Genomic DNA, 18,984 nt, shown 5'->3' with positions numbered 1-18,984 from the left:
AGCTGGATTGAATAGCAGCTTTATTGGCATATTTTGGTAATATTTCCTTTTTTAAATTTTCATTTTTCAAACTGGCATTTTCAAGATGTGACTTTTCACCCCCATCCACCAGAAGCTCTGTACAAGTAACATTTGTCTGTATTACCACATAAGCAATAGTAATGGTGTTTATGCTATTAAGCATTATGTATTATTATTTTGTGCTGTTATAAGCATTATTGCATCAAAATGGACAAAATGATATATTTTGTGCATCTTTATTGTGTGCTTTTTGTCTGTACATTTGACAGCTGCCTTGTTCACACTGTCCCATACAGTTGTGTATACTATTGGTAAATATGTTCGTAATATAGATATGTTCCTTCTGACATTCAGCTGTCATGATTTCATATAGGTCCATTTTCTGGGTATCGTCAGTTTGATCTTGAAAAAGTTGATTTTATATGCCATGGCTGTCAGCAATACCCATTTGAAAACCTTGGTTCACGTACTGTCTCTCGTTCACTTCGTAGAACTGAGTACCTCTTCTCTGGAGTTCAAGTTCAGTGTATTGGTGCTGGGGTTCCTGCTCTCCTAACTGTGCATAAGTATTTTCACCACCTTCTCTATCAGCCTGATTCCTGTGGATTTGGTCAGAGTTGTCTGAAGATTGGGGTAAAGCTTGGTTTACGTACTGTCTCTCGTTCTCTTTGTGGAACTGAGTACCTCTTCTCTGGAGTTCAAGTTCAGTGTATTGTTGCTGTGGTTCCTGCTCTCCTAACTGTGCATAAACATTTTCACCACCCTCACTGCTATCTTGGTTGCCATGGGTCTGGTCAGAATGGTCGGGAGATTTGGGTAAAGCTTCAAATCTTTTATTTCTACAATGGTAAAGAAAAAAATCCTCAGATACAGCTGACTTTTATAAGATTATTTTTTAATGAAGTAAATGTTTTACTTCTTTAGACCTTTTTGGATATGAAAAAAGCAGACACTAAGACTGGGTTCCCATAGTTAGATCGATTCATCTGAATCAATCTAACTCTTTGAGTAGTCTCACTAAATTGCTACGTGTATCAAATAACCGGCTTATATGTCTGTCACGCCTGCTGAATCACCTAGGAGGTACAGATAATTACCCCCTAACAGCGTTACCGGGTCTGACAGACATTTAAGCCGGTTAAGTTGACAGCAATTTAGTCAGATTCCCCAGGGAGATAGATTGATCCAAATATCTGTGGGAATGGTGTCGAAGTCACATGACCTATGACACATATGTATAGGGCTTTGAGACTCAGCTTGTCATTTTAGCCTTATTTGCAACAGGGCTGAGAAAGAGCTTTGAAGACTAGCACTCATAATTTTGGTTCTGAAAACATTTCAGGTCTTTGGGGCCCTTCACGGCTCTTGTTACAGATAAAGCTTTTAAAGAAAGTGAAAAAGTTCAAAGTTAAATTCACCTGAATATATAGCAAATAGCAGCTATATTAAAAATTAGCAGCACCAGTGATATGGCCCCCAATGTGCTTCCAATGACAGCACCTAAAACAGTGGATATACTGTGCTGTAAAAGACTCAAAGACTCAAATCTATTATATATATATATATATATATATATATATATATATATATATATATATATACATACAATGTCACAGTTTTTACCAAAAATGCATTGTTGCTGTCACCTTTGCCCTGATGTATTTTTATGAATTAACAGCATTAACTCATAAGTTATGTTGTATTAAGTTACATTACATACATTGAATTCCATCAATCCTTAAGTTTCTTATAGGATTTAAAGTGTTTACTGTGGATCCTAAAGTATCAGAAATAGTACCTGTAATTGTAATAGAACTAGTAAAAGGCAGGGCTATGTCAGGGTTTCCTTGCTCTACTGTCTCTGTAATTGCTGGTGTTTCTTTTGTACTAGTAGCAGTAACCAGAGTTGGGGAAGTGAATTGGTATGTTGGGGTGACTGTAATAGTGGCTGGTGACGAGGAAGACGCTGTTGTTGTTGTTGTTGTTGTAGATGTTATTGTCATCCCAGAGCAGGTATAAGTAATCATAAGGCTGTTGGTCCAGTTAGATGGACAACCAGGCCCAGGTGACACATATCTGGACACCGCAATAATACTGCAGCTTTCTCTGTGATCACAGAGCAACTGTGTGTCAGTTGGGAAGTTTCTAGTGCACTCTGGTATACTGTCCTCAGAACAATTGTTGTTTGTTGATAATGTATATCCAAACAATGCCTCAAGTACTGTGATACTGGACCCTGGGGGACACATAAGAACCATGACATCTCCCTCACAGCTTGATACTGTAATATGACCTGCAAAAACAGAAACAGAGAAAGAAGTTGCAGTGGCATTGACAGTGTGTTTTATAACATATATTTTATAACAAACAGCTAGTGAATGTAATATTTGCTTTTTACTCATATTTTCTATAAAGTGTGCAAAAATTGTAGAAATGCCATTTCTATAAAGTTTTGAAAAATCTGAATGCATTTGATACTTTGCAGGGATTAACGTAAACATCTGTGCTGAAAATATGTCAGAAGTTTTGAATTTCCTCCATTAAACTAAATAGCAAAACTCCCAATAAGAAGAATTAACTTAAAATATATGTGTGGGCAACTTCCATATGCTCCATAAAGGAATGCTGTGTTTATTTACTGATATTGACTTCTGTTCTACCAGTGTATGAAATTCAAGGAAATTACAAGCCAGACCACGGGGCAGGTAACTCTGAAAAGTTACCAGCCCAGCCATGTAGTTACCTGCCCTAGTTATGATAACCCCTAGAGTTAAGAGAGGTATGCTGAGGGGGTCTAGAATGCATTCTGGGGAGAGTAATTTGGAAAAGAAAGGGCAATATCATGCCTTATGCGTGGAAATTTAGAAATTGGTTGGAATTTCTACTGAATGATACCTTGTCAGTGTTGGATTTAGAGGGGGGTCAGGGGGGTCCTGACGCCCCCCCCCTTTCAATTTCTGCAAAAAAAAAACCCTCTTGAAATAAGACTTTTCACTAGTTGAATCATAGTTCTAAACCACACCAAATGGCACCATTCACTATCTAAAATACCAAAAATTTTCAGGGCCCTTTAGCGGGTGGGGGAGGGGGGGTAGTCAATTCAGTTTATGTTCACCCTGCAGGCTGTCTCATTTCTTCTTCAATAATTTATTCATAACTTTTATTCCGATTTCATGATATCATTTGATCATAATTTCTGCCTTTCTGTATTGCAACAAGTTTGACCAAATACATATATATTCTTGTGAAATAAACTGATCTCTGTGCTGACAATAAAGAAGAAAGAATTCAGCACGTAGGGTCCCATTGAATATCGCTTAAAGCGGTCGGGAACGGTCCTGCACGCTAATGGCCCATAGACAGTCCTGCAGGGCCCCGTATCTCAAAAGCATCGCTTATTGAGAATAGTTATATCACAAAGAGTCTACAATATATTATATGGGGCGAGTATGGGCGAGTTATTGGATCGAGATGCTTGCGCTCGGTCGCAATGCGTGATACTTTCGAGTATCGGTTTTACAAAAAATGTTGCCGCTCGACTCATTGCAAATCGAAGTCACCTTTCCATGGGTCCAAATTTGTTCTCTTTCGTTTGGTTCTGTCATAATCTTTCTTATCTTTATTTCTTCCCTCAATAGTTTTTCTTTTGTGAACTTCTCTATCGAACTTGATAGAATTTTTTTTTATTTTTGATAGCCCAAGATGAAAGCACGTGGGAAAAGAACTACGTCTGACGCACGGCGTAAACTCGTATGTTCACTCATAATTTTGGGATTCAAATTTTTTGTAAAATTCTCCTTTCATTTGCCTCCGTTGCCTCTATTGTACCACCAGCGTTAGCGCTGGCGGTACACATGGTTTTAGTCCCGTCCGGATCGTTCCGCCGGCTCCGCCGGACGGCTACCGTTACCGCTTCTCCTCCTAGACGGTAAGGGCCCCCGTACCCATCTCTTGGATTTAGGTCACCTATAACCTCAACTCGTTCCACTTAAAATTTGGGCTTTGTCGGTATTGGGGTCTAGGTGTGGCACTCATTGCAATGCACCCTTGTCTAAAAATGGCAAAATTAAATGCTAATTATCTACCCTACGGAAGGAATTATGGGAAAAATTTCTACAGACGGCTTTCCAAAAGTCATATGTGTAGATTTCAAATATGCGATTGGATTTGACCTTTGACCTTTATTTCAAGGTCAAACGGGCCAAAATTTTCAAAAAAATGAATTTTTTTACGAAAAAAAAATTATTTGCCCTGTTATTCAGATACTACACAGACTTAACCAATAATATTATTGGAAAGTGTTACTTTTCAGGTCATCTTTCATCTCTGTGAATTTGGGGTCAATCGGTGCATTTTCACTGGAGTAGCGGCCATAAGATACCGAAACTGAAAACTGTCTCTAATTGGGGAACCGTTAATGCTAGAGACCCATTCTTTTTTTTGCATTTTGTAGAGCATGTAAAGCCCAACACTGAAGGTGGTCTCCGTTTTTTTGTATTCCATACGGTTTTCGAGTTACGCTGTATCAAAAAGTACATATTGGTGGTGAAAGCAAAATGTGCAGTACGGTAATGGATAATAAATTTTGAACTCCGGAAAAATAAAACATAAGGCTTGGCAAAGCAGACAACTTGTGGTCAAAAATGACATTATTTCATCAAATTTGAACATCTGGAACTTCAGAGCACCTCCCATTTCAAGAATTTTGACCAAAATGACCTTTTCTAAATATTTTTATTAATTTTTTTCAGTAGAAAATTTATGGCACATTATGGTAACTCCAAAATTATAACATTTAGTCCCTTATATCTCCAAAACTGGCAGAGATAGGTCCATAGTTACTATTGAACTTGAATAGAAGTCATATACTGGCAATCTAAATGTGACCTTGAAATTGACCTTTGACCTACTTTTCACCATGAATTGAACTTTGCAAATTTTGCTTCCTTTTTATCTCCAAAACTGGCAGAGATAGGTCCATAGTTACTATTGAACTTGAATAGGAAGTCATATAATGGCAATCTTACTGTGACCTTGAAATTGACCTTTGACCTACTTTTCATCATGAACTGAACTTTGCAAATTTTGCTTCCCTTTTATCTCCAAAACTGGCAGAGATAGGTCTATAGTTACTATTGAACTTGAATGGGAAGTCATATACTGGCAATCTAAATGTGACCTTGAAATTGACCTTTGACCTACTTTTCACCATGAATTGAACTTTTCAAATTTTGGTTCCCTTTTATCTCCAAAACTGGCAGAGATAGGTCCATAGTTTCTATTGAACTTGAATATGAAGTCATATACTGGCATTAAAATTGACCTTTGACCTACTTTTCACCATGAACTAACCTTTGCAAATTCTGCTTCCCTTTTATCTCCAAAACTGGCAGAGATAGGTCCATAGTTACTATTGAACTTGAATAGGAAGTCATGTACTGGTAAACTAAATGTGACCTTGAAATTGACCTTTGACCTACTTATTATCATGAACTGAACTCTGCTGATTTCTTTCTCTTTTAACTCCAAACCTGGCAGAGATAGGTCCATAGTTACCATTGAAGTTGAATAGGAAGTCATATACTGGCAATGTACTGTGACCTTGAAATTGACCTTTGACCTACCTTGCGATGAACTAAACTTTGATTGTACCATTTTTAGTTATATATATTTTTTGCATATTTTGAAAATTCTTGTTGATTGCATTTTTACAGCTTGTCAAGCACAAGACTGGTGGCTTTGTCCCTTATTTTGTGTATGTGGGGGTCTATACGAATGCGCTTACTCCAGCTGGTGGTACAATATTCGGAGGCGGTATCGCCTCTCTGATCCTCTAGTTACTGTTGATTATAAGCACTTCATGTACCTGTAAGTCTATTTAATCAATATCATAACTTTTTATATTTTCACATTTTTATAACTCTCAACCTACAAATTGCTACTCGTGGTATCTCCTCTACACAAAACAATGACGTAACGTTATCTACTGTGCACTGAAGCTGGTTAAGAACAATGTGCCTCGTTTCAAATTGTCTTTCAACTTCATATAACACAGACGGAACTTTGAAAACTAGGCCACTGAGAGGGAGACTTGGTTACATTTCGATATGAGCGTTCGATTGCAAGCTATGGTTAGTTCTTTGCTTCTATGAAAGTGGGTGAAAACAGTGAGTTGGTTTGATATTTTGCTGAAATCGCTTGTGAACATAGACAAAATAAAAGTTGAAAATAGGCTATAAAAATAGCCAGCCCGTCGGGCGGGTAATTTGTAAATCTTACCCGCCCGGCCTGAAAGTTACCAGCCTCGGGCTGGCGGGCTGGCGGCCATTTCATACACTGGTTCTACTCACCTGTAACCTGTGCCCCAACAAATACATACAGTCTAGTGCTCAAACCCAATACAAAAATTACAAGAAACCTGCCTTCCATGTTCCTCAACAAATATTGATCTTATTACACTTTGATTTTGAAGAAATTGAGCGTTTTTTCATGTGTGCAACAATTTTTGGTTTTGTAGACTTTGGTAGTCTTGAGAAGTATATTGCTGTTTAAGCCTGTTTCAATTGATTTAAAGGATTGCTGTACCTGTAGTCAATGTTAAATATCAGTTTGGGGTCACTTCCTGGTTTGACTGTTTGGCACAACAAAGAAGAACATAATTCAATCAAAGTTTAAGTGGTTTGTCATTGTCGTCGTCAGTGCAGGTTCTGTACATTTATAAGCTTTATACATGTAGCTGGTCTGTTTTGAGGTACCAGTTTTTTATGCAAACAAGGCTAAAAGTTGATTATGTTGTATCAAGTTATATTACATACATTGAATTCCACCAATCCTTAAAGGTACATACGAACCAGGCATCGGTGGAGCGTGGATTCCCAGTAACACATGTAAACCATAATTTTGCTATTTTATGTTGAATTTTGAAGCGTTTGGTCTATATATACTTTATATATATATCGATTCCTACTATTTTGGGGATGCATTTTTGATATTGTTTTGATGATAGTAGGTAATTTGAAGGGCCAAAGAGGGTGCAATTTCAAAATGGTTTTTGGCGGCCATATTGGATTTGAGGGATAAAACGGCCACCAATGGCCTCCATAATGGTGAAATTTGTTTTTTGCTCATAATATAGTCCAATAGCGATGGTTATACAGGTACATCACAAAAATTGCATTGAGATATATTTGAATACGGGTTATCAATATCCATGGTTTTGCAGCGTTCACACATATCTTGGTAGGCACTTAAAACACCCTCTTTGTCCCTTTAAATCACCTACTATCACCATAACAATATCAAAAATGACTTTTGCATCCCCAAAATGGTAGGAATCGATATATATATCAAGTATATATAGACCAAACGCTTCAAAATTCAACATAAAATAGCAAAAATAAGGTCCACTTTCAAAAGTGCAGGTGGCGGCCATCTTGGATTTGAGGCACAAAATGGCCACCAGTTGCTTCCAATGATCAAAAATGGGTTCCTTGTCCCTAATTTAGTCAGGTTTGATAATCTGTACATGTTTCTAGGCCAAAAATTAATTGAAATGTGAAATATAATATATTTTGGCACCCAATTTGCATAATTTATGCTAATTTATGCATCGATAGAGCACGTCTCTTTGGATAAAAAAATTTCTTTTGGCCCAAGGAACATTTATGCCAAGTTAGACATTTGTACTACAAAATGCAGCTGTTACGCCTTCGCGGCCGAGTGCCTTATGAAGGTACAAATAACAATGTAGGCTACTTACTGGTGTCTCAGAGTATAAATAGAGAGAGTCTCAAAGATCCGCAAAGAAGCCAAAGAGCCAAAGAGTCAGCCGCAAAGAGGCTAGAGAGAGAAGCCAAAGAGACCGATTTATTTCACGTTACACCTTATATACAAGTTCAGATAGTACACGTTTACCAATCAGAACCAACTATACAGTGAACAGTTTTACCTTTAGGTTACCAATCACGGGAGAGATTCAAACTTGCACACCGGACAACACTTTACTTACAGAGACATCTACCGGTAGCAATATAAAATAATCTCAGCTAACACACTACATCGTCACACTCTCCCCCCTTTTGACGAACAAAACTCCCCCCTATTATTACAATATAAACCATTACTTTAAATTGTTAAACTAATAATTATTATAATTCAACAACTGAAATGGTACTTTACATTTAAAATACGCAAGTAATGCAAATAAGTCATTCTTGTTATGCCAAGATTCAACATTTATCTTTAACACAAGCAAAGTCAATCAAGTCCATCTCTCAGCATAAATGTCCATCCTTAGGAATGCAAAACAAAGTTTTAAATCCATTATCACTTTAAATCAACTTTAAAAGCAAACAAAGTGATTTTAACTCAAAGTTGCTCAAAACAACATTATTAATGATAACAATGTCAATGTGAAATGTCAAAATCATTATATAGTTCATTTTTCATCCATGTAGCAAAGTAAATTTCATCCGCCGATACCAATGACTACAGAGTTCACGATCCTCTGATGAAAGTTTTTGTAACAGATGATACAAAGTTTTCCAGTGAAACAAAGTCAACAAAGAATTCAGAATCTCAGTCTTAGGCTCCATACCATTTCCATGAATGTATATTTTCACAAAGTTAATGTCCTCCTTGGAACAGTTATCTGGCAACATTACTAGTCCTTCACTTTTCACATAGTCCATCAGCTCCCATATATTTCTCATATTTAATGTCAATATCAGGAAATGTATAAATCCATTCACCAACTGGATCCACAGTTTTTCCTCGAATTCACCAGTTCCACACAAATGAACATCACCATGACGTTTACGTAAAAGCGAATTGTCCTTTTCCATCGATCTGCAATACCAGCACACCAATCCTGGAGTCATATACCATGGCAAATGAACAGATTTCACATGACGTCCAAGATGTCTACTCAGGTCAGCACTGGACACCAGACACAAACCACACAGGACTTCTCTCCTCCGTTCCTCCCCTCTGCACTTTGAGTGGGTAACTTCCTCCCCCTCTTCACCAATTAGGACAGTAGGATCTTCCACCAAATCAGTGTCATCATAATCCGGGACAAAACAGGCTTCATCTAACATGTCTAGATCATCCATATCTGAAATAAACTTATACAATGGTTTATTTTCTTGAATGAACATACATGATAATGAGCTTTTCTTTCAAATGAATATTAACATAATTTTACATTATCAACACAGTATTACACTATCAGCATAGCATTACATTACTAACATAGTAACACAGCATTGCCGCATTAACTATGTACAATTATTCAAATCAAAAGCAAAGTTAAATTGCTTTTTATATTAAATCTATGAAAAACTTTATCATGAAAATATATAATAAGAAAAAATTACCTTAACAATATCCAATCCAATTACCTTACATGCAAAACACATGCTCAACTGCAACATATTAGTTTGAACAGTGTAACTATGTTAGGTAATTTTTTTTTTTTTTTTTTTTTTTTTAATAACCATAATCCAAAAAAAAAAACAAAAGTAGCTATCAATCTATTCATGCAGTGCTCAATGTAACATGCTCAACAATAAAATTCGAACAAATATTTAGAAAACCTATACCAACTTGGACTGTTGTTTTGATCAAATTACCTGAAATATAATAGGAAGTACAAACTATAATATACTTCATCAAATATATCTTTATTATCTTGTTTATTTTTTCTAATATTTTAATACTGATAGAGTTTGTCTCTGAGATAACAAATAATATCAATACAATCTTCTTTAGATAATTCTTTGTTTATTTCTTTCTCGTGGTCCATGAACCAATCATAACCCGTCTCTAACAAACATCTCTCTCTCCATATTTTTCCTAAATGGATGATTATTTTGGCTTGTTTTGAACTTTTTATTTCAATGTTTCTGATTGAGAGTATATATAAACGTTCTGGAGATTCAACCCAATCTGTGCACCATTGAAACTCTTCTTCCCAGATGTGCATAATGTTTGATTCATCCATGTTCTAAATAAAAAAAATAAAAAAAATACAAATAAATAAATTAAATTAAATTCCTTTTATTTCAGCACTGCCGAAAATTAAGGAAGTATTTATATACAACTATACCTTGACTAATAAACTAAATATACATCAATATGATCATTCTAACGCAAAATCTCTTAAATGAGATGGCATTTTAATTTGTCTACCAAATCTTGATCTTTTTACAATTGGTTCTACCAATTGTGGTTCATTCAATTGAAAATCACTCTCTCTTTCAACAAATTTTCTCAATCTATCATGATGTACCACTTGGATTTTTCCTTTTTTATCTTTTATTGTATAGAGAGGTGGGGATGCTTTGATAACCTCATATGGTCCTCTATATAAGGGTCTAAGTTTCTTACTTTCTCCCTTTTTATGACTTTCATCCTTCAAATATACTTTCTGACCACAAGTATATTCATTCTCTCTCAACTTTGCATCGTACAATTGTTTTTGACGTTTCTGCACACATTTCAATTTTTCTCTAGCCATTTCATGTGATCTATTTAGGCTTTCACTCAAGTTTCTCAACCATTCATGAGTATCACATGGTATCAAATTTTCATTCACACAACCTGTTAGTAAGTGTAATGGCATAAAAACTTCTCTCCCTAACATCATCATGTTAGGAGTAAACCCTGTTGATGCATTCACAGTTGAATGTAATGCCATAACTAATTGAGGTAAATCTCTATCCCAATATCTCACATTCCCTTCTACATTACATCTAATCATCTGTGTAATAATACCCATGCATCTTTCAACTTGTCCATTAGCACTTGCTCTAAAACCAGTTGTTCTAAGTTGTTTGATTTCTAATAGTCTACACAAATTTCTAAATAGACTACTTTGAAAATTTGAACCCTGATCTGTATATATCTCTTGTGGACAACCAAAAGTAACTATGAATTTTTCAAAAAATGCTTTTGCTACTAATTCAGCTGTCTGATTTGGCAATGCCACACACTCTATCCATTTAGTAAACTGATCTATCATCACCAAAATATAAGAATTTCCAAATTCACTTTGTGTAAATGGTCCAAGTATATCTAAATGAACCTTTTCCATAGGAAATCCTGCATGATGTAATTTCATTTTGGCTTTTGGTCGAACAGTACTATGCTTGTTTTTATTGCAAAGTTCACATGAACTTACATACAATTTACAATCTCTATTCATTCCATGCCACTTGAATGATTGTTTGAGTTTTTGCAAAGTTTTCTCATAAGCAAAATGACCAGCTGTTTTTGAATCATGACAGAAAAATAAAACTTCATTGACCAAATCTTTTGGTACAATTAAACACAAATTTCTATCCTCTCTTTCTTCCCATTTGTAATATAACACATCATTCAAAAGAATCAACTGCTCTTTGCAATTCCACAATCCTTTTACTGCCATACTACACAAATACAACTCTGATTCTTTAGGTTCACCATTCTCTAACCAACCTATGAGTATTTTCAAATCTGCATCTTTTCTCTGCAATTTTTTCAAGTCATATCCTTTCAACCAATTGCATAATTCATCTCTTTCATTCTTGTCAGTTTTATCATTTGTATCAGCCCTCTGACACATCAAAACTGAACTCAATTTCTCACAATTTGTTTCATTTCTCATATCACCAACTACATTCAATTCAACTACATTGTCATCTGATTTCTTATTTCCCAGAGGAATTACATCATTCACATCAGTCTCAAACCTTGACCAATTTTTATGTACTCTCTGACAATAATGACATCCTTCACAGGGTAAGTCACTCAATTTCACTCCCACCTTATAGCAATCACACACTTTCATAGCTAAAGGTATTCTTGATAATGCATCTGCATTTCCATGCTTCTTTCCTGGTCTATGTTCAATGGTAAAATTATATTGAGATAATTCTTCTAACCATCTTGCTAACTGACCATCTGGGTTTTTAAATCCTAACAACCACACTAAACTATGATGATCTGTTCGGATTCTGAACTTTCTTCCCAACAAATAATGTCTATATTGTCTACAGAAGTTTACAACAGCCAAGAGCTCTTTTCTAGTTGTACAATAACGCCGCTGTATAGGTGACATAATTTTACTTCCATAAGCAATAACCTTCTCTTCACCATGTTGTATCTGTGAAAGTTCTGCTCCTATACATGAATATGATGCATCTGTATCAAGTATAAATTCACCTTCAGACAAAGGAAAGGCTAAACAAGGGGCAGTTGTTAACTCTTGTTTTAAACTTTCAAATGCTATTTGATGTTCATTTGACCAATTGAAAACACTTTTAATCCCTGTCAACTCATACAAACAAGCAGTTTTCTCAGCAAATTGAGGAATATGATCTCTATGATAATTGATGAAACCAAGGAATGTTTCAACTTCCTTTTTGTTTGTAGGTACTGGCCACTTTTTAACACACTCAACTTTACTCTCAGTTATACCAACACCTTCTCTACTGATTGACTTTCCTAAGAATTCACACTTTGTTTGGAAAAGAAAACATTTCTTAGGCTTTAACTTCAAGTTGTAAGAACGCAATCTCTCCAAAACCTCTTTCAAATTCTTAAGATGATCTTCAAAATTCTTTCCCAACACTGTGATATCATCCAGATACACCAACACTTTCTCCCAAGTCAAACCTCTCAATACTAACTGCATTGCTCTCGAAAAACTTGCAGGAGAATTGGTAAGTCCCATAGCCATTCTCTTATGCTCATACAGACCATATCTGGTGATAAAAGCAGTTTTATTTCTATCTTTCTCATCAATTTCAATTTGAAAATATCCTTGAGCCATATCAATCAAACTCAAAAATTGATTTCCAGCCAGACAATCTAAACAATCACCAATGTTTGGAATAGGATAAGAATCTTTGATAGTTTTCTTATTTAATTCCCTATAATCCACACACCATCTAACACTTCCATCTTTCTTTCTTATCAATACTGGTGGGGATGCCCATTCAGAATTTGATGGCTGAATAACATCAGAAGCTAACAACTTTTCAAGCATCTTTCTCTCTTCTCCTTCCATTCCCAATGGAGTTCTACGCAATTTCTGTTTCACAGGAGCTGCACTACCAGTGTTAATAGTATGCTTAACACCTTTCATGCATCCTAAATCAAGATCATGCTTTGCAAATACATCTTCATAATCTCTCAAAGTTTCACACAATGCAACCATTTCATTTGAATCAAGATCCTCACTTGACCTTTCAAATAAATTTTGCAAATGTTCAGGCAAATCTCTTTTCAAACTTCTCATCACTTCTTCTTCATCCACATTTTCATCTATATTCAACTTCATTTCAACTTTATTCACAGCAGACACCCTAGCTTTTCCATCTACATCTTCACATCTCACTTCAGAATCAACTGTCTCAACTTCCTTAATAACACCTAACACACTACCTGCTTTCAAAACAGCATTTCTTTCTCCATCATTCACTATCTCTATAGGAACAACATCATCACCTTTAACTAATGCACAAGATACCAACACTTGTCTATCAACACAAGGTTCTATCACATACTCTTTCTTTTTCTCTAACTCATAATCTGCACAAACAGAAATTTTCATCACCGTCAATGGAGGAACTACTATTCTCTTTTTCGTTCTCACCATATTTTCACAAATTTCAACTTCTCTCTCCATTTCATCAACACATCTCTCATCACTTTTAGCTTCTGTCTCACCATTCACTTTACTCAAATCAGAGTCACCTTCAACTTCTATGCTTCCCTGCACACATTTCTCTCCAATGATCAATGTTTGATCAACTAAATTCACCACACAATTTCTCTCCTTCAAAAACTTCAATCCCAACAACATATCAATTCCTTCTTGCAAATCTGCAACATACACATTTTCCTTATACTCTATCCCATCTATCTCAATACTCAAATTTTCTACTCTATGACCCATCATAAATGCATTTTTTCCAGCAAGCATTAATTTCAAATTCTCACAAAACTCAGGCACACCCTGCAATTTACTATAAAATCTTTTATTTACGATAGTAAATTGAGCTGCCGTATCCACAACTGCTAATGTTTTCACACCACCTACACTAACAGGAATCACAAAATTTTCTCCTACTAACTCTCCAACATTCATCATTTTCACATTTCCACTATCCATAATCCGACCTTCAACATGAAGTAAGGGATCCGAAATCCGGTCGGTCAATTCGTCCCGTTCTAGTTTACCGAATTTCTTGCACCGGGAGGAGGATTCTTTGGCATTTCTCTATTTTGAGGGCAATTTGTTTGAATGTGACCTCTTTGTCCACATTTATTACAAATCAAAATAGAACTTGGGCTGGCATTTTTACTAACATTGGGATTAGGTGGATGTTCTACATTTTCATTCTTACAATCCCTTTGAACATGACCTCTTTCTCCACATTTAAAACATTGTGGTGGACCCCCTCTACTTTGATTTATGTTTCCATTCTGGGGCGACTTTATCATTCTACCAGAATTTCTCTGAGAATTTGACGGTGACACCCATGTGTCATTCATTCTTTTCATCTGATCACACATTGCAGACATGGTTCTTTGCATGTTGTAGAGTAATTGATTTCCACTTCCATTCTCCACACTCTGATCAGACATTCCAACTTGTCTAATATGCACATTTCTTCCACCTGTACCATACACAGCTTTGAAGTTATTGTTTGCAACTTTCACAAACTCTAACGCTTCAAATAAATCTTTAGGCTCTTTATCCATAGCCAATTTTGCAGATTCTTTGTCACGACACCCTCTCAAAAATGAATCCACAGCTATTCCCTCACCACCTTCTGCATATCCCTCTCTAGATGCCATGAACACACGATGAGAAAAATCTTGCAAAGATTCACTTTCACCCTGCCTCATTGATTGAAGTGCTCTACGCGCAGATGAAGCAGACTCTTTCATACTAAAACGTTTTGACATCACTTCTTTCAAACGTTTATATTTGCAGTTTCCAAACTCCACCGCATACTCAAGAGCTCTGTCTTCCAAACATTCAATCATTCTGCTAGTTTTTCTTTTATCATTCCATCCGTATCTTTCTGCCATTCCTTCAAATTTAAATACAAAAGCTTCCCAATTTTCTCTTCCATTCCCACTAAAACTAGGCATTTTATGAACAGGTCCTTTTTCTCTTTCAACTAAAGGAACTCTTTTCTGTTCACATTCAGATTCACTTTCACTTTCACTATCACTTTCACTCTCTGCTAGTTTCAGTATTGGTTTTTTCACAGGGGTTTCCAAACTTTTCTTTTTACTACTTCTAGGTGCAGGTGTGGGTCTAGTAGTTTTAATATTTCTAGGAGTTGGCCTTGGAATTTTTTCTAAATCATGCTGTAAATGCATTCTTTCATACTGAATTTGCAAATGATCATGACGGGCTGTCATCTCATCCAATTGCAATTTCAAATCCATTTTTTCAATTTCACACTTCTGCAAACTTTCTACACGTTTTCTCAACAATTCATTCTGTGTTTCAACCTGTGTATGTAACATCATTTCTTTTGTGGAATACTCTCGACACTCTTCTTCCATTTCCATTTCTTTTTTCATCAACACTTGTTTAGTTTTTCCCAACTCACTCTGAATTTTCACATTTCTTTCTTTCAACATATCATTTTCATTTTTCAAATCACACTTCTCATTTTCCAAACTATACTTTTCATTTTCCAAAGCATATTTCTCTTTTTCCCATTCACTCTTTTCATTTTCCAACTTTTTCACTTTAGCATCATTTATCTCCAATTCACTTGATAAAAATTCCATCTTTTCTCCAGCTTCTTCAACCTCATCTCGAAGATTTGATATCATTTCATTTTGTACCTTCACTCGCTCCATCAACTTTCTATACTTTTCTTCCCAATTCACACTCTCTTCCTTTTTTTCATCTCCAACTTTTGAACCATCTTTTTCTTCCATTACACCCAGAATCACATTACCCTTCTTTTCCCATTTCTGCCATTCTGCTACACTAATACCAGTGATTTCTTCCAAATCACTCAACAGCAATTTTCCTTTTTGATTTCTCAAAGACACCAATCTATGAGCTTTCACTGGACCAATTCCTTTCAAATTTTTCAATTCTGTCTCAGACGCTGTCTGCACATTCAACACAACACTGCTTTCTACGTTACCCGACGCCATTTTCACTTCCAGTTTCCCACAACCTATTACACAATTTTATTGATAATAGCAATGCAGCTGTGCCACAAAAACTACACAATAAAATACTTTCACCACTACCACACTTTACTGTTTGAAGAAAGTTTCAGCAAAAAGCCACTACTAAACTTCACAGTAAATACAAACAAATTTCTCACACTATTCAACCTACTCACATGTACACCTATGATGAAACACTTTCAACACAGACGAACAAGGTAGAATAGTACTCTATCAATATATGCTATTGCAATATTGATAAAAATATACAATAAACAATTCACAATCACTCCTTCATTCAGCAAGTCAGTGAAAAACACAAATTTGAAACCTTTATTTTAAATAAATGCTTTTCTTTGTAAATAAACTCACTAAATTATGTTCTGTATTCCAATTACAACATAAGGCTCTACACGCACTGGCCTGTAATTACACGTGGTCTGTCCGACTACTACTCAGTACACGTGGTCTTTCCGACTACTTCTCAGTACACGTGGTCCACTATATCTCCGCAGGTGTAGTTTCACAACAGAAAATTAATACAAAATATCTCTAAACTACTAAAATGAATACTACTTTGACAATATTTACTGAATTGCCGCGAGTATCAAACAACAATGAAAATGAAATATCACTGCAATATGTTCCGACTAGTTCGCGTCTTGCAACAAGTCCCGACTAACACGTGTCACTATCTTTCCAACTCTCACTCAGCCATACACAAAGCTTTTCAAAAATTCCAATATCACTAATAACTACTAATTCTATCCTCTAACTACACAAGCTACACAAATTCTATCCCGTAAATTGACAACGTTAGCTTCACAAAATTCTATCCTGTCAATTAATAAGCAACACAAACTCTATCCTGTCGGCTGCGCCAATTGTTACGCCTTCGCGGCCGAGTGCCTTATGAAGGTACAAATAACAATGTAGGCTACTTACTGGTGTCTCAGAGTATAAATAGAGAGAGTCTCAAAGATCCGCAAAGAAGCCAAAGAGCCAAAGAGTCAGCCGCAAAGAGGCTAGAGAGAGAAGCCAAAGAGACCGATTTATTTCACGTTACACCTTATATACAAGTTCAGATAGTACACGTTTACCAATCAGAACCAACTATACAGTGAACAGTTTTACCTTTAGGTTACCAATCACGGGAGAGATTCAAACTTGCACACCGGACAACACTTTACTTACAGAGACATCTACCGGTAGCAATATAAAATAATCTCAGCTAACACACTACATCGTCACACAGCGTTTGTCCATTTTTTGGTCCTTAACAAGCCTACTACTAGCAGAAAAATCCCGTTCAAACATCATTTTCGGGTAAAATTAAACATTGCCTTTCTGCAATTCTCTTAGTTATACTACTTAAAACTATATGCTGGCATTTGGTTGGTTTTTGTGACAAAAAATTGACTTTGTATGCATCCTTCAGTTTCTTATAGGATTTAAAGTGTTTACTGTGGATCCTAAAGTATCAGAAATAGTACCTATAATGGTAATAGAATTGGTAAAAGACAGGGCTGTTTCTGTGTTTCCTTGCTTTGTTGTCTCTTTCACTGTTGTTTTCTGTGTACTTGTAGCAGTAACCAAAGTTGTAGATACTAGAGAAGTGTGGTGGTATGTTGGGGCTACTGTAATGGTGGCTGGTGAGGAGGAAGACACTGTTGTTGTTGTTGTTGTTGTTGTTATCCCTGAACAGGTATATGTAATCATAAGGTTGTTGGTTCTGCTAGATGGACAACCAGACCCTTGTGGCACAAATCTGGCTTCTGTTAAAAAACTACAGTTTTCTCTGTTATCACAGAACAACTGTATGGTAAATGGTAGGTTTCTGTTACACTCTGGCATGCTTCCCTCAGAACAGTTATTGTGTGTGGATAGTGTGTAGCCATACACTGCCCTAAGTACTGTGATATGATACCCTGGGGGACACATAAGAAACAAGACATCTCCCTCACAGCTTGCTACTGTAATATTACCTGCAAGAGCAAAAACAAAAACAGAGAAAGTATTTGCAGTGACATTGACAGTATATATTGTTCTAACATAAGTTTTATAACAAACAGTTCATGGAATATTTGTTTTTTACACATATTTTCAGTAAAGTGTACACAAACTGTAAACATTATTTCCATAAAGTTTTGAAAAACTTTAGCATAGTGAATACAGTTGATACTTTGAGTGGATTACCACAGACATTTGTGCTGAAAATATGTCAGAAGTTTCTCAAAAATTCCCCCATCAAACTAAATTGCAACACTCCCAATATGAAGATTGTCTATAAATATATGTGTGGGCATCATCCATATGCTCCATAAAAGAATGCTGTGTTTATTTACTTATATTGACTTCTGTTCCACTCACCTGTAACCTGTGCCCCACCAGATACATCCAGTCTAATGCTCAAACCCAAGACAAAAATTACAAGAAACCTGCCTTCCATGTTCCACAGCAAATAATGATCTTATTACACTCTGATTTTGAAGATATTGAGTGTTTTATCGTGTGTCCAACAATTTTTGTTTTTGTAGTCTTTGGTTTTACTTGAGATGTGTAAAGTCTGTTTCAAATGATTTGAAGGATTGTTGGACCAGTAGTCAATGTTAAATATCATTTTGAGGTTACTTCCTGGTTTGACTGTTTGGCATCACAAAAAAAGAACATTGTTCATTTGAACTTTGCGTGGTTTGTCATTGTTGTCATCGGTGCAGGTTCTGTACATAAATAAGCTTTATACATGTAGCTGGTCTGTTTTGAAGT

The 18,984-nt window shown here is 35.9% G+C and overlaps 3 protein-coding genes across 3 annotated transcripts in view; 1 reads left to right on the top strand and 2 right to left on the bottom strand.

Annotated features, from left to right (window-relative positions):
• The window catches only part of LOC106171581 (cyclin-D1-binding protein 1 homolog), a 32,018-nt gene that overhangs the window by 5,893 nt on the left and 7,141 nt on the right, over window positions 1-18,984 (top strand). The window lies entirely within an intron of this gene.
• LOC106160361 (uncharacterized) lies at window positions 244-4,048 on the bottom strand. Its single transcript, XM_087011119.1, has 3 exons — window positions 1,820-4,048; window positions 1,440-1,521; window positions 244-860 (listed from the first exon to the last, which is right to left on the bottom strand). The coding sequence occupies exons 1-3, from the start codon at window positions 2,520-2,522 to the stop codon at window positions 440-442; spliced, it is 1,206 nt and encodes a 401-aa protein (XP_086867245.1). The 5' UTR covers window positions 2,523-4,048; the 3' UTR covers window positions 244-439.
• LOC147762730 (uncharacterized) lies at window positions 17,460-18,812 on the bottom strand. Its single transcript, XM_087011122.1, has 2 exons — window positions 18,589-18,812; window positions 17,460-18,203 (listed from the first exon to the last, which is right to left on the bottom strand). The coding sequence occupies exons 1-2, from the start codon at window positions 18,665-18,667 to the stop codon at window positions 17,653-17,655; spliced, it is 630 nt and encodes a 209-aa protein (XP_086867248.1). The 5' UTR covers window positions 18,668-18,812; the 3' UTR covers window positions 17,460-17,652.

The sequence above is a fragment of the Lingula anatina genome, chromosome 4 (assembly GCF_051362555.1).
Source record: "Lingula anatina isolate TDL-2025a chromosome 4, LinAna3.0, whole genome shotgun sequence".
NCBI classification, from domain to species: Eukaryota; Metazoa; Brachiopoda; class Lingulata; order Lingulida; family Lingulidae; genus Lingula; species Lingula anatina.
Note: the sequence above shows the minus strand (reverse complement) of the source record. Positions and strands in the feature narration are given on the sequence as shown.